At 42.6% G+C, this 16,691-nt stretch overlaps 1 protein-coding gene across 1 annotated transcript in view; it reads right to left on the reverse strand.

Annotated features, from left to right (window-relative positions):
* Positions 1 to 3,302: 3,302 nt before the first annotated feature.
* supt7l (SPT7 like, STAGA complex subunit gamma) overlaps positions 3,303 to 16,691 on the reverse strand; it is a 47,792-nt gene continuing 34,403 nt past the window's right edge. Inside the window, exons 4-5 of the mRNA XM_043687242.2 lie at positions 13,079 to 13,319; positions 3,303 to 7,817 (exon numbers count right to left, since the gene is read on the reverse strand). Of these exons, the coding sequence (XP_043543177.1) occupies positions 7,549 to 7,817; positions 13,079 to 13,319 (510 nt within the window). The 3' untranslated portion in view covers positions 3,303 to 7,548. The remainder of the gene's footprint in view (positions 7,818 to 13,078; positions 13,320 to 16,691) is intronic.

Here is a 16,691-nt window from a genome sequence, read left to right on the forward strand (position 1 = left end):
CCTATATTAGTGTTTTGTGCAGTCGTTGCATGGTATTTTGTACACTACATTCGTCTTGCTCATGTTGGGTATCGGGTCCTTCGTTCTGGTGAGTTGTTGTCTGAGCGTGGCTGTTGGTTTGTGTGCCGTTATGAGTCCTAGGGGTCGCAGTAGTCTGGCAGTCAGTTCCGAGATGCTCCTGATGTATGGTAGTGTGGCCAGTCCTTTTGGTTGTGGTATGTCTTCGTTCTGTGGTCTTTCTCTTAGGCATCTGTTGATGAAGTTGTGCGGGTATCCGTTTTTGGCGAATACCTTGTATAGGTGTTCCTCTTCTTCTTTTTGCAGTCCTGGTGTACTGCAGTGTGTTGTGGCCCTTTTGAATAGTGTCCTGATGCAGCTTCGCTTGTGTGTGTTGGGGTGGTTACTTTCATAGTTTAGGACTTGGTCTGTGTGTGTGGCTTTCCTGTATACTCTTGTAGTGAATTCTCCGTCTGGTGTTCTCTGTACCATCTCGTCTAGGAATGGGAGTTGGCTATCCTTTTCTTCTTCTCTCGTGAATCGGATTCCTGTGAGTGTGGCGTTGATGATCCGGTGTGTTTTTTCTATTTCCGTGTTTTTAATGGAAATCAACAGAACACCCATGGGATCACCAATCTCGGGACTCATAGCAGAGGCAGTTATGCAAAGGTTAGAACAAACAGTCCTACCACAAATTCAACCCAAACTCTGGGTCAGATATGTCGATGACATGTTTGTAAGCATTATGTCGCCTAGCCAGGGGACGAAACGTTTGCAACAAAAACTTCCAGCTCGGCGAACAGAACCACAACAACGAGCACCCGAGCTACAAATCTTCGCACAAACTTTGAACCTCTCTCTTTATGGGGGAAATGTGAAACATTCCTTATTCCAATTCTACTTGAGTCTCTCCCAAGAACGCTTTCTCAGAATTATTAATGACAATATTGGTGTTGTTTCCCACTGTCATTTGGAATTTGATACATTTATCAGTTTTGTTTCCAATTTTCACCCTGCCCTCATTGTCTTGGTCCATCCTAGATTCTTCCCCTCGATATCTGTTTACATTTCTGGGGATAGGCTGGCAACCATTATACACTACAAACTCACTGATTCCTACAGTTACCTCAACAATACATCTTCACACCTTGCTTACTGTAGGGACTCCATTCCATTCTTCCAGTTTCTTTGTTTCATTGCATCTGTTTATTTCGACAGGGAGTGGGGTGCTTCAGTAATATCCACCTTTTTTGCTCAACTGAGGATTTCTCACTATCACAGGTTGGACATGGCTAAGGATTCTGTTGACTATCTCCTGCACTTTTGGTCCCACCACTTCCTTCCATCCCACAACAATGATAGGGTCCCCCACACCAGTCCGCATTTGCTAATTCACCAGCATCCGCATGTAACCGATTGTAAACAGCCATTTCAGTCACCTCTAACAGGATGCCACAATCCAACATATTCCCCTCTAATCCCTGACAACATTCTACAGGGGTTATTCCCTCCAGGATACTCCAGTCCCTTCCTCCTCCATTTCTAACATCTCAACATACCCCCGGCACCAACAGGAGATATGTTACCTGCCTGTTTACCTCCTTCCTTCTCACCATCCGATGCCTCAGATATACCTTTCAGGTGAAACAGAGATCTACTTGTACTTCATTCAGTCCAGTCTGCTGTTACGACATGGGGTAAACACTCGTGCTTAATTTAAAACCAGCAACACCGAAAAGATTTATCCCGTGCAGTAATCTGTAAAAATCGAGTGGCCAAGAACTATTTGAATGAAAAATTAACAAATTTATTCCTTAAAGTATAACACAGAATAATTAACTAACCACTATTTACAATTTCTTTTTCTAACCTATCTTCTACCTTTTCGTCTATAATACTAGTCTGATAAAAACTCCCAATTAAAATTTACAAAACAACATTTCTTATCTCAAAACCAGGCAGGTGTAGGTTCTTGTCTTTGGATCTTCCTGTGTCTTCTTTTCTATGTATTAGGAATTTCTGTGTTACAGATTACTGATCGAAAGTTTCTTTTGAGAAAGTTATTTTTTCAAGCAATCTCTTACACGCTAGGATGTGGCAGATCTCCTCTCAACTGTTCAATTTTCCCCAGTCTTATACTCCAGAGCATCGGATTGTTTCATTGACTTTTAAGATTGTCAATATACTCAATTCAAAATTGGAGTTTGTTATGCTTCGGGCATAATTTAAATTGTTTGGCCAAATTAGAATTTGTTTTTGTCTCCAAGCAACGAATTAATTGAGTGGCTCAACACAGTATTACATTGTTACCATTTTTGAGTATACTTGGTGCTGGGTCCAGTAGTTCTGCTGCTTTTAAGTCTCTTAAAAAAGGTACATCTACATCTTCATAGCACTACTGTATTCACTGTTCATGATCTGTCTCCTCTACCTTGGGAATATGAAATGCAGGCTAGGTGACCACTTTGCAGACCAACTATGCTCTGTCTGAAAAAAATCACCCTGAACTTTCAGTCACCTGCCACTTCAACACACCACCATGTTCCCACATCAACATTTCTGTCTCAGGCCTGCTGCAGTGTTCCAATGAGCTCCAGTGCAAGTTCAAAGAACATGCTCATTTCCCACTTGGGGCCACTGCAGTCTCTCGGACCCAGCATTGAGTTCAATAACTTTAGAGTCAATTCCATCCTTCCACATTTTTTCCCCATCCTCATAGCATGTCCTGTTATAACGTGTTGTTTTTAGCAAGTCATTCATTCTCACCTACTTCAAGGCACATTATCACATGATATGGGTTGTTTTCAGCACAGCTCACCAATTCTTTGCTACTCTTAGCTCTCACTATCGCTTACTCAGCTTTGCTTCTGTCCTGGCTTGCTATCTATATATTTCTTTATTTACCTACTTTCCATTTCTCTCTCTCTCTGGGTTCCATCTCCATCTATTCACTCACTTTTCCCCTTCCCCTCTCCCACTTCAGCTTCAGCATAAATATCACCTTTTCCTGACAACTAACAGTTCTGAGGAGGAGCCACCTGACTTGAAAAGTTAACTTCTGCTTTCTTCCCAGTGATGCTGCCAGACCTGCTGAGTTTCTCCAGCAATTTCTGTTTTGGTTTCAGTTCACTTTTGTATTAATTTCACATTATGAGCAAATAGATTGCAAAATATGAATTATTGTACGTACTTCCCATGAATTATGATTTCTGTATAACGTACAACTTGAATAGTCATTTAGAGTGACAAGTAGTGATGGAAATTCATGATATGCACAGCAGAAAAAACATGTTCCAGATGTAACCTTCTGTTGGAAATAAATTGAAATTTATTGGTATCATTGGAAACAAAGCTATCGCTGTGTATAAGCAGTGAAAAAAAAAATTAAAATTTACAAGGAAAAACGAAACATGACCTACACAATAATATTTTCATTGGAAATAAATGTTTTCAATCAGCTCATTGTGCCTACGTGAGAGACCTGACCCCCAAATTCAATAGATCTATCAATCAACTAAAAAGTTGCAAGGCATCAAAGCTATACATCCCAGGTGCACCTAAGCCTGCAGCAATGGTAATTCACCAAGCAACCAGTCTAAAATCTCACTATAGAATCATAGAAAATGACTTGCTGTAAACAAAATTTCCTGATTTATTTTAATATAAAACTCTGCAACAACACAAAAAGCAAAAGCCTTCATCTCAAGCATATTGACAATTGTGACAAAAATGCATTTTCTTCCTGTACTGTACAGAAATATAATTGATGTAAAACACTTTCATCAAAAAGGATTCCACTCAGATCAGCATGTTTGACTAAGAGGGCTCTGCAACATGTGTTTCTACAACTAACACAATGGCTGAAAGGGGTCAGTTAATAAGACAGGTCTAGTTATCCAAATTATAAATATAGATGTAGCTTTGCTCGCGGAGCTGAAGGTTCATTTTCAGACATTTCGTCGCCATACTAGGTAACATCTTCAGTGAGCCTCCGGACGAAGCCTTCGTCCAGAGGCTCACTGAAGATGTTACCTAGTACGGTGATGGAATGTCTGAAAATGAACCTTCCAGCTCAATGAGCAAACCTATATCCAGAACCTCAACCCGAGCTACAAATCTTCTCAAAACTTGCACATATTTTTGCCTTTGTCAAAAATAATTAGGAATTGCAGTTGACGACTTCCTTTGATTCTCTCATGCTGAAGAAAGTCAGTGTCACCTTGATACAAATCCCTCTCATCTGTGATACACCATTCGGGCACATTTCCAAATTTATCATCATCATGTGGTATTCACTTCCCTTAAGCACCTATGACATGCTTTACATTAAAAAGGCATTACGCAAATGCAAGATCTTGACCTGAACTGGAATATGACTGAAAAATGTGTTGCTGGAAAAGCGCAGCAGGACAGGCAGCATCCAAGGAGCAGGAGAATCGACGTTTCGGGCATAAGCCCTTCTTCAGAAAGAAGGGCTTTTGTCCGAAACGTCGATTCTCCTGCGCCTTGGATGGTGCCTGGCCTGCTGCGCTTTTCCAGTGACACATCTTTCAGCTCTGATCTCCAGCATCTGCAGTCCTCACTTTCTCCTACCTGAACTGGAACATTTCAAACAAAACCTTTTTTTCTACTTATTGATCAAAGTCTTCCATAATTTTAACACTCATACCAGAAATATTGATAAATAAAAGACCGGAAACAAATTTCTTTCAGAATTTTTTTCTGCCTAATTCATCAGATGATGCCTCAGTTTTGTCCAACGAGTGGCAAGGATGAGAACAGATTGGTGTGAGATAATGCATCCAGAATGTTCCCGTCTTGTAAACTCTTTTTGTGAAATGAATCTTTTAAAGCTTCTAATGTTTAGATCAGTTGATTATTGAACCTGTTGAGCCTAATACAATGCCTAAGCACTTATGGAAATAAATATGTCAACATTTGTTGGTGGATGTAATGCACTTGCCCAACCAATAGCATGTAAAAATGGTAGCTTCACAAAATATTTGCCAGCAGGGTTTGAAAAAGGTAAATTCAAAATGCCTCATATTGTTCACTGAGAGAATAAAAGACAGCACCAGCCTATCTTTATTGAGTCTGGCTGCTTTACCGAGGAACTTGAAAGAAGACTTTTATTATCTTAACCTTCTTACACATGAGCACTGCACTTTATAAATGATCAGTAGACACCAGTGGTTGGCTTAGTTTCAAATAATAGAAACAAACAGTTCTTTGAAGAGAACAAACAAAGAATGTCTGAAATGTTCAGCAAAGTTGACAGTAAGTAGACATTTCAGGGAGCAGACCCTTTCCTATAGCTTTTGAAGACAGTTCTATGAACGCACTGTGTATTCCCAGGACACTTCTAAATTCCCATGGTCCAAGCCCAGACAGCTTTCCAGATTGTCAAAGGCTACAACATTTAATTTCATAAAACAGATTTTTATTTGGTTCTCTGAGCTTACCATAGAAGCCAATTGTTCTGGAAACACCACAAACAAGTTCTAAGCTATTCTTTAATTGCTAGTATGTTTAATATTTTGTGTCACAGTAAAATAGAAAGTTGCTAGTGCAAGTAATAATTGAATAATAACCGTGGTTAGAAAATACCTGCTCTGCACATTGGTCATGCCGAAAAACACATTTTCAGATAACAAATCAAAATGGTTATGTTTTTTCTCATGAAATGTCTTAATTTAGGAGCTTGTTCACCTAAGACAATTTGATATTAATAAAAAAAGTGCCTATGAATAGTTTGTTTAAATTGTGAACATGTGGCTTTGATGTCCAAATGTTCAGAGGAAGACCCAGACAAGAAAATAAATACCCACAAAGTCTCAATGCTCCACTTCTACCTTAAGGGGGGGGGGGGTTATCCATGTTGTGCATTTAGGAGGGAGTCTGAAGTTCATAGTCAGAAATATATGAGGCATGAACATTCAATCTGAGTGGAGTGCTAACAGCTTGGATTCATACAATTACACTGCTTCTTAACTCAATGGTTGCACAGGGGAGATGAAAAACCAGCAAGAAGGAAAAAGCTGTCCATTATGGAGGCAGCGCAAGTTGTGTGCAGACTGCTACAATGTCAGCACTGGCTGGTTGGAAATTCAACTAAACTAGTTCTTCTTCCATCACACAATGTCTTCTTTCACACCACCTCCTCTCGTTAACTCTCTGAAGGGAATGTAACTCTGCAAGGTTTCAGACACACAAGATACTTTTAGCAGATTTTATGCCAGAATTGTTAGATTCTTGGGGATTAAACACCAAACTTGGGTTTCACTTGTACAAAGCTGGTGTTATTTCCAAGTGAGGAAGTTAGCACCTTGGTTTTATAAGCACAGTTACCCTGTCAGAAATGGAGAAAGAGTCGAGGCTTAATTTCTGTCGTTGAAAGATTGTTTTGATTCTTTGATGGGACATGACTGTCACTGGCAAGGTCAGAATTCTTTGGCCATCCCTAACGACCTTTTAAATGTAGTGGATAACTTAGCATTTTTAGGAATAGTTAAGAGTCACCTACATTACTGTAGTTACACAGATGCCAAATCAGGTAAGGATAGCAGATTTCCTTCCTCAAAAGACACACAAGAAACTGATGGACATTTACAACAATTCATGACAGTTGTCATAGTCACAATTACAGAGACTAGATTTTTATTCTAGATTTATGTTAATATTAAGTTTCAATCAGGATTCTATAATTCTATAACTGTCACTATATGGCATTGTGGTATTGTCTCTACCTTTCAGCAAGATGATCCAAGTTAAAATCCCACCTTTCCCAGAGGTGTGTCACCGTATGTCCAAACAGGTGGATTAAAATAACGATGAATTCCTTCTCACTTAGTAAGCATGCTGATTTCATTCAAAGATGTGCAGGTTAGGTGAATTGGCCATGCTAAATTGCCCAATGAGTCCAGGGATATGTAGGCGAGGTGGATTAACAATGGAAAATGTAAGGTTATAGTGATAGGGAAGGGGGTGGGTCTGGGTTGGATGCTCTTCAGAGGGTCAGTGTGAACTTGATGAACTGAATGGCCTGTTTCCACAATGTAGGGATTCCATGTTTCTACGATTTAGGCAAATTAGCTACATCTGATTATCTATAATGGCTGTCATGTTGGTTACATAACAAGCAATACAGTAAGTGAACAGTTTGTATTAATGGCATAGAAACAAAAATTCTCTCTGAATAAGAACTCTTCCTCACTTGAAACCAAATTACAACTTACATTTCATTAGTGGAAATGTAGCATTGCATCCATACAGATCCTCAAAAGTCCAGATTATTTTCTGGAATTTTCCTCTTCAGCACCATTATAATTAACCTGAAGGAACTTCAGGCTGCTTGAAGCAGTTTTTATTATTGTTTTGTTCTTGTCCCACTGACAGTAAACTCAACAATGATTCTGAATTCAATTCCTGTTTTGGTTGGAAAAATATTTCAATTTAGCAGTCATTATTATGGAAAAGAACTATTTCAAGTAAGCACCTGAAAAGTAAAAGTAGAGAGAAAAATAAAGAGACATTTTCATGCCCAGTGTATATTCACATCTTTCTCATCTTTTTCTTTGGTCGCTGATTGAAAACAGGAGAAGAGGCGATCAGGCTGTCAGGTGAGTGGGACATGTAGCTGCCATCAGAACCAGCAGTGTTAGGGGTTTGCGGGATACCAGAGTCACTCATGGCAGACATTGGCTCTTCAAAAACATCATTGCCCAAAACACCATGAGGAGGCCCACTGCCTTCTTCATTCTCCTGAGGCTCCATTTTAACTTGAGTCAGGTTCCACAACGGAGAGCTGCTTACCTCAGGCCCTGAACGAAACAAAGCAGGAAAACAAAATAATGAAACAAAACAATTCTTGTACCATAAGCAATAATACAACATGACCGGAGATAGCAAGGCTGACGTTTATTACCCACCCCATGTTGCTTAGAGATGGCATTCATGACACTCGAGATTCTTGCATTTTATATTCCAATTTATATAGTCAAATAATCTATTGGTCAAGCTTATGACACCATCTAGCTGTACTCTCAATTTCTGTGGATTGTGTATTCAAAGTCTGACATATCTTTATTCATCCATGCCGAAGGATATTTTTCTGTTCAATGTACGTTGTATGCCTATTCTTTGCTATTAGCTCTCACAATGTTTTATCTCAATTTTTTCACTTGTTTTTATGTTACAGGAGCTATATATCAATGCAAGGGGTAATAGCATTCCTGGTCCACATTAAATTGTATCGGTCCAATCCATCCATGCTGACCAGATATCCCAACCCAATCTAGTCCCACCTGCCAGCACCCAGCCCATATCCCTCTAAACCCTTCCTATTCATATACCCAACCAAATGTCTTTTAAATGTTGCAATTGTACCAGTCTCCACCACTTCCTCTGGCAGCTCATTCTATACACGTACCACCTTCTGCGTGAAAAGGTTGCCCATTAGACCTCTTTTATATCTTTCCCCTCTCACTCTAAACCTATGCCCTCTAGTTCTGGATTCCCCCACCCCACTTTGTCTATTTATCCTATCCATGCCCCTCATAATTTTGTAAACCTCAATAAGGTCACCCCTCAGCCTCCGACGCTCCAGGGAAAACAACCCCAGCCTGTTCAGCCTCTCCCTATAGCTCAAATCCTCCAACCCTGACAACATCCTTGTAAATCTTTTCTGAACCCTTTCAAGTTTCACAACATCTTTCCGATAGGAAGGAGACCAGAATTGAACGCAATATTCCAACAGTGGCCGAACCAATGTCCTGTACAGCTGCAACATGACATCCCAGCACCTGCACTCAATACTCTGACCAATAAAGGAAAGCATATCAAACACCTTCTTCACTATCCTACCTACCTGTGACTCCACTTTCAAGGAACTATGAACCTGCACTCCAAGGTTTCTTTGTTCAGCAACACTCCAGGACCTTAGCAGGACGTATACACTTAATGATAAGATTTGCTTTCCCAAAATGCAGCACGTCGCATTTATCTGAATTAGACTCCATCTGCTACTTCTCAGCCCATTGGCCCATCTGGTCAAGATCCTGTTGTAATCTGAGGTAACCTTCTTCGCTGTCTACTACATCTCCAATTTTGGTGTCATCTGGAAACTAACTGTACCTCTTATGCTTGCATCCAAATCATTTATGTAAATGACAAAAAGTAGAGGATCTAGCACCAATCCTTATGGCACTCCACTGGTCACAGGCCTCCAATCTGGAAAACAACCCTCCACCACCACCCTCGGTCTTCTACCTTTGAGCCAGTTCTGTATCCAAATGGCTAGTTCTCCCTGTATTCCGTGAAATAACCTTGCTAACCAGTCTCCCATGGGGAACTTTGTCGAATGCCTTACTGAAGTCTATGTACATCACATCTACCGCTCTGCCCTCATCAAATCTTCTTTGTTACTTCTTCAAAAAACTCAATCAAGTTTGTGAGACATGATTTCCCATGCACAAAGCCATGTTGACTATCCCTAATTAGTCCTTGTATTTGGAAAGACATGTACATCCTGTCCCTCAGGAATCCCTCCAACAACTTGCCCACCACCGACCTCAGGCTCACTGGTCTATAGTTCCCTGGCTTGTCCTTACCACCATTCTTAAGCAGTGGCACGACCTTAGCCAACCTCCAGTCTTCCAGCACCTCACCTGTGACTATCGATGATATAAATATCTCAGCAAGAGGCCCAGCAATCACTTCTCTAGATTCCCAGAGTTCTAGGTCTGATCAGGTCCTGGAGATTTATTCACCTTTGTGTTTCAAGACATCCAACACTTCCTTCTCTGTAATCTGGAAATTTTGCAAGGTGTCACCATCTATTTCCCTACATTCTATATCTTCCATATCATTTTCCACAGTAAATACTGATGCAAAATACTCGTTTAGTATCTCCCTCACTTTCTGCAGCTCCACACAAAGGCTGCCCTGCTGATCTTTGAGGGTCCCTATACTCTCCCTAGTTACCCTTTTGTCCTGAAGGTATTTGTAAAAACCCTTTGGATTCTTCTTAACTCCAAAAGCTATCTCATGTCCCCTTTTTGCCCTCCTGATTTTCCTCTTAAGTATACTCCTACTTCCTTTATACTCTTCTAAGGATTCACTCAATCTATCCTGTCTATACCTTACATATGCTTCCTTCTTTTTCTGAACCAAACCCTCAATTTCTTTAGTCATCCAGCATTCCTTATACCTACCAGCCTTTCCTTTCACCCTAACAGGAATATACTTTCTCTGGATTCTCGTTATCTCATTTCTGAAGGCTTCCCATTTTCCTGCCGTCCCTTTAGATCTGGTCTATCCTTTTCCAACACTATTTTAAATCTAATAGAATTATGGTCGCTGGCCCCAAAGTGCTCCCCCACTGACACCTCAGTCACCTGCCCTGCCTTACATCCCAAGAATAGGTCAAGTTTTGCACCTTCTCTAGTAGGTACATCCACATACTGAATCAGAAAATACACACTTTACAAATTCCTCTCCAACGAAACCCTTAACACTATGGCAGTCCCAGTCTACGGTTGGAAAGTTAAAATCCCCTACCATAACCACCCTATTATTCTTACAGATAGCTGAGGTCTCCTTACAAGTTTGTTTCTCAATTTCCCACTGACTGTTAGGGTCTACAATACAAACCCAATAAGGTGATCATCCCTTTCTTATTTCTCAGTTCCACCCAAATAACGTCCCTGGATGTATTTCCGGGAATATCCTCCCTCAGCACAGCTGTAATGCTATCCCTTATCAAAAATGCCACTCCCCCTTCTCTCCTGCCACCCTTTCTATCCTTCCTGTAGCATTTGTATCCTGGAACATTAAGCTGCCAGTCCTGCCCATCCTTGAACTATGTTTCTGTAATTGCTTGATATCCCAGTTCCATGTTCCTAACCATGCCCCGAGTTCATCTGCCTTCCCTATTAGGCCCCTTACATTGAAATAAATGCAGTTTAATTTATTAGTCCTACCTTGTCCCTGCCTGCCCTGACTGTTGACTCACTTCTCTTCTCAGCTGTACCCGTCTCAGATCGATCTCTTTCCTCACTCCCTCCCTCCCTGGGTCCCACACCCCCCACCTTATTGGTTAAATCCACCCGAGCCACTCCAGCAAATTTCCCTGCCAATATTAGTCCCCTTCCAAGTTAGGTGCAATCTGTCCTTCTTGTACAGGTCACTTCTACCCCAAAAGAGATTCCAATGATCCAAAAATGTGAATCCTTCTCCCAAACACCAGCTCCTCAGCCATGCATTCATCTGCTCTATCCTCCTAATCCTGCCTCACTAGCTCGTAGCACCGGGAGTAATCCAGATATTATTACTCTCGAGGACCTCCTTTTTAAATTCCTGCCTAACTCTAATCTCCCTTCAGAATCTCAACCTTTTCCCTTCCTATGTCGTTGGTTCCAATGTGTACAATGACCTCCTGCTGGCCCCTCTCCCCCGTGAGAACATTCTGCACCCTCTCTGAGACATCCTTGATCCTGGCACCAGACAAACAACACACCATTCTGCTTTTTCTCTGCTGGTCACAGAAATGTCTGTCTGTACCTCAGACTACAGAATCCCCTAATAAAATTGATCTCTTGGAACCCGACGTACCCCTCGTTGCATTAGAGCCAGTCTCAATACCAGAAACCTGGCTGTTTGTGCTACGCTTCCCTGAGAATCCATCACCCCCTACATTTTCCAAAACAGCATACTTGTTTGAAATGGGTATAGCCACAGAAGGCTCCTGCACTATCTGCCTACCTCTCTTACATTTCCTGGAGTTAACCCATCAATGTGACTGCATCTGAGACTTTTTCCCCCTTCCTATAACTGCCTTCCATCACATAATGCTGCTGTTGCAAACTCCCCATTGCTTCTAACTGTCTCTCCAACCGATCTATTCGATCTGATAAGACTCGCAACCAACAGCATTTATTGCAGATATAATCTGCAGTAACCCTTAAACTCTCTTTAAACTCCCACATCTGACACAAAGTACATATCACTGTACTAAAGGCCATTTTTACTCCTTCACAATCTACAGACCCAGAAAATAACACCGTCTTATTTCTCTACAAAACACTGCACCAGGTTAAATTAATAGTTATGGTTATTATTTTAAATTTAATCAAGAGACATATCTCTAAAAACAATCAAGAAAGAACCCACTCTCCTCACTACTGCAGACTTTCTGTAGTCCACTTAAAACAATTAACTTATCTGATTCTGTGTTGTGAACTTTGTTTGTAACTAGTCCTGGGAGCCTGTAGCATCCGTGCAAACTGCCTTATCAAGTTTTATCTACAAATCAGTTCAAAGCAATACATCATGCTTTAGAATGTCGTCATGATGAGGAATGCATGCTATAAAGGAAGCATTACCCTTTTTATGGTGCTTGTTAGATCAAACAGCAGGGCAGAACAGTGTTCTCTCCACACAGTGAGGATGAGAACTGGTGTCACTAGGCATTGGTAGAAGGAAGACTTCAAGCTTTAATCACAAGTGAGATGACACAGCAGGAGCTAGAAATGTGTTGCTGGAAAAGCGTAGCAGGTCAGGCAGCATCCAGGGAACAGGAGAATCGACGTTTCGGGCATAAGCCCTTCTTCAGGAAAGAAGAAGAAGGGCTTATGCCCGAAACGTCGATTCTCCTGTTCCCTGGATGCTGCCTGACCTGCTGCGCTTTTCCAGCAACACATTTCCAGCTCTGATCTCCAGCATCTGCAGACCTCACTTTCTCCTCAGAGATGACACAGCAGTCAGTTTGCAAAATAAATCCTTTCATGGAGTGGCAAGCTCTTTACCCACCCACCACTGTGACTAAACAGCCACTCTATATTGGGGATTAAATGTTTGCATCAAAATTTTTCAGATAAGAGTGTTTTCCCTGTGGTTATGGATAAATAATTCACTGTTTTTCTGCTTTTGTTTAATTAGAGTAAGCATAATATCCACAAGGACAGCTGTAAAAATAGCCCAATAGTTACCATACACCAAAGTGTCCATAATGCAGAGTCTATTTTCTGTATATGTAAGGGTAGCTCATTGAGGCATGAAGGTGGAATTTGAAATGTGTTGTTACCGGATGTCTGTGGGGATGCATCAACCTCCAGGGCAGCAGCAAAACGTTCATGAGCCTGTGCCAGGACCCCAAGTTGTAGGGCCTGCTCGCCTGCAGACAGATCAGACTCATTCTCTTCATTGACTGGGAAAGCAATATCACTAATGGGCTCATCCTTTATTTTCAATGGTTTAGTGTCCTCAGTGGAGATCTTCTCAGGACTAACCAGTTTCTCATACTCTTCAGCCAGTTGCTTGCTCACCTATAAACAAGATACACAAAATAATGCAGGTGAAAACAAACCAAAGTAGGCAAGCATTGTGTTCTTTTCAGAAAGATGTACTAATATCTTGGAGGGCAATATTACTGCAAAATATTTGTACTCTCATGAGTCCATAACAATGCTAGAAATAGACCTGATTTGGAGATGCTGGTGTTGGACTAGGGTGCACAAAAGTTAAAAATCACAACACCAGGTTATAGTCCAATAGGTTTAATTGGAAGCACTAGCTTTCAGAGCGCCTCTCCTTCATCAGGTGCTGTATTTCAGAGAATCAAAGGTTCTGGGGATAAGGCAGGAAAGAGGACTTGACAATTATTGTGGAGAAAATGAGGACTGCAGATGCTGGAGATCAGAATAGAAGAGTATGGTGCTGGAAAACCACAGCTGGTCAGCAGCATCTGAGGAGCAGAAGAATTGACGTTTTGTGCATTAGCCCTTCATCAGGAATGACGCTTGTGGCTCAAGGGGGCTGAGAGATAAATGCAAGGGGTGCGTGGCTGGTGGCAAGGTAGCCGGGAATGTGATACGTAGATGAAGGTAATAGGTCGGAGGGGAGGCTGGAGCAGATACGTGGGAAGGAAGATGGACAGGTAGGACAGTGCCGAGTTGGAAATTTGAATCTGGGATAAGGTTTGGGAGGGGGTGGGGGCATCACTGATGACACAGAAGGGGAAATTGCTCCCAAGAGGACCAATTCCACCACAGCGCTATCCCTTATCCCCAGTTCCTCCACCTCCACCCCATCTGCTCCCTGAAGGACCAATTCCACCACTGAACATCCCAGATGGCCTCCTTCATAGACCACAATCTCCTCTTCCATGTGGTTGATGTTGTCCTCTAACGCATCTCCTCCACTTCCTGCACCTCCGTCCTTGAACGCCATCCCTCCAAATCACAACAAGAACAGAATCCCCTTATCCTCACATTCGACCCCACTAATCTCCAGATACAATTCATCATCCACCACCATTTCCGCCAACTACAAACAGGTCCCACCACTAAGGATACATTTCCCTCCCCATCCCTATCTGCATTCCGGAGAGACCATTCCCTCCGCGATTCCCTTGTTAAGTCCACACCCCCCGAACAACCCACCTTCCACTTCTGGCACCTTCCCCTTCCACTGCAAGTGCAAAACCGGTGCCCACACCTTCCCCCTCACCTCCATCCAAGGTCCCAAAGGATCCTTCCACATCAGACAGACATTTACCTGTATTTCCACATACAACTACTATGTCCCTTGTTCCCGATGTGTTTCAGAGAACATCTCTGGGACACGCGCACTGACCAACCCCACAGCCCTGTGGCCAAACACTTTAACTCCCCCCTCCCACTTTGCCAAGGGCATGCAAGTCCTGGGCCTCCTCCACCGCCAAACTTGAACCAACCAACGCCTGTAGAAAGAACGCCTCACCTTCCGCCTTGGGACCCTCCAACCACACGGGATTCACCAGTTTCCTCATTTTCCCTCTCCCCACCTTATCCCAGACCCAAACTTCCAACAAGGCACCGCCTTCTTGAATTGTCCTACCTGTCCATCTTCCTTCCCATGTTTTCACTCCATCCTCCTCTCCGACCTAGAACCTTCACTCCCACCTTCATCTACCTATTACCCTTACCCAGCTACCTTCACCCCCACCCCCATCCCTCCACCCTCCCATTTATCTCTCAGCCCCCTTGGGTCACCCCCTCATTCCTGGTTAAGGGCTTATGATTGAAATATCGATTCTCCTGCTCCTCGGATGCTGCCTGGCCAGCTGCGCTTTCCCAGCGCCACACTCGTTGACAATAATTGTATCAACCGTGATCGCACTGAATGGCCGAATGGATGTGATGGAACTTGAGGACATTTGGCACCAAGTTTCTGAACACTTATTTGTCTATGCAAGGGAAGTATAGCCATCTCAGGTGTTCATGCACATTCAGGCCTTGGGAACTTGGCCGATTTCTTTTCCCTCTCCAGCTCAGACAGCTGAGGCAACTACAACAGCTCATTGCTACTCCCGGCAAGGTCAGCTCACACAGCACAATCGCATATGCAAGCCTGGGATCTTCTTGGTCTGCATGGATCAGTACTAACCAACAATAATCTCACAGAAATACTGATTTATATACCACTGCTAAAATAATAAAATGTACTAATGTGGTTCATAGGAGCATTATCGAATAAACAACAACAGCAAGCCACCAAAGTACATATTTGAGCTGGAAAAGTAGGTCAGAATGCAGAACCCCAGTTTTTGCAATTCTCCAGGTTTAAGGTTTTTCTGCTTTTTTGAAGATATTGAGGGCTATAGGGTGAATAAGCTAATTTACCATAGCACCATGGAACCAGAGGCCTTCAAGTGGGGGGGGAGCAGAAAGGAACATAGTTGTAGAAGGGAGCAGTACAGTAATGGAGACTGACATTGTTCTGTACAGCCACGAACATGAGATCAGGAGACTACATTGCCTACCATGTACTAAAGGTTCAGGACATCTGCTCAGGGACGGACAGGAAATTGGAGTATGGGTAGGTGCTCCCATGATCATGGCCCATGCAGGTACCAACAACATAGGTGGGGCAAGAAGTCCTCCTTTGGCAGAAGGGCAATAATCTTTGGATTACTACCTGAGTCAATCCATTGGCAGAAGGTACCTGGGTTAATAAAATCAAACGGCTCAAAAGGCTTGTATGGTAGAAGTGGGTTCTAGTTCATTACATACTAGCATCATTACTGGGGAAAGGTGGGGGGGGGGGGGGGGGGGGGGGTGGTTGGTGGTGTCAAGGGATGGTTGTACTTTTGGGATGGTAGGCACCTGTACCACGCTTGGACCAGTACTTTAGCACACAGTATCAGTAGGGAAGCAGAGTAGGGAAGCCGTGGGCGGCACGGTGGCACAGTGGTTAGCACTGCTGCCTCGCAGCGCCAGAGACCCGGGTTCAATTCCCGCCTCTGGCGACTGTCTGTGTGGAGTTTGCACGTTCTCCCCGTGTCTGCGTGGGTATCTTCCGGGTGCTCTGGTTTTCTCCCACCATCCAAAGATGTGCAAGGCCAGGTGAATTGGCCATGCTAAATTGCCCGTAGTGTTAGGTAAGGGGTAAATGTAGGGGTATGGGTGGGTTGCGATTCGGCGGGTCGGTGTGGACTTGTTGGGCCGAAGGGTCTGTTTCCAAACTGTAATGTAATGTAATCTAATCTAATGTAATCTAATCTAAAAATGTTCTTCAATGAGATTCAGGGATCAGTTTTGGGTAGATATAGTTCATCAAGTGGTAGAATCAAGACAGGAGATCAATACAGTAATATGGGAAGTGAAAGCCAGAGAACAACAGGAAGGAACAGAGAAAATAATCAAAATCCAAGACTA

Source organism: Chiloscyllium plagiosum, unplaced genomic scaffold, assembly GCF_037043375.1.
Source record: "Chiloscyllium plagiosum isolate Xiang-an unplaced genomic scaffold, Cpla_swu_hap1 HiC_scaffold_3, whole genome shotgun sequence".
NCBI lineage: Eukaryota > Metazoa > Chordata > Chondrichthyes > Orectolobiformes > Hemiscylliidae > Chiloscyllium > Chiloscyllium plagiosum.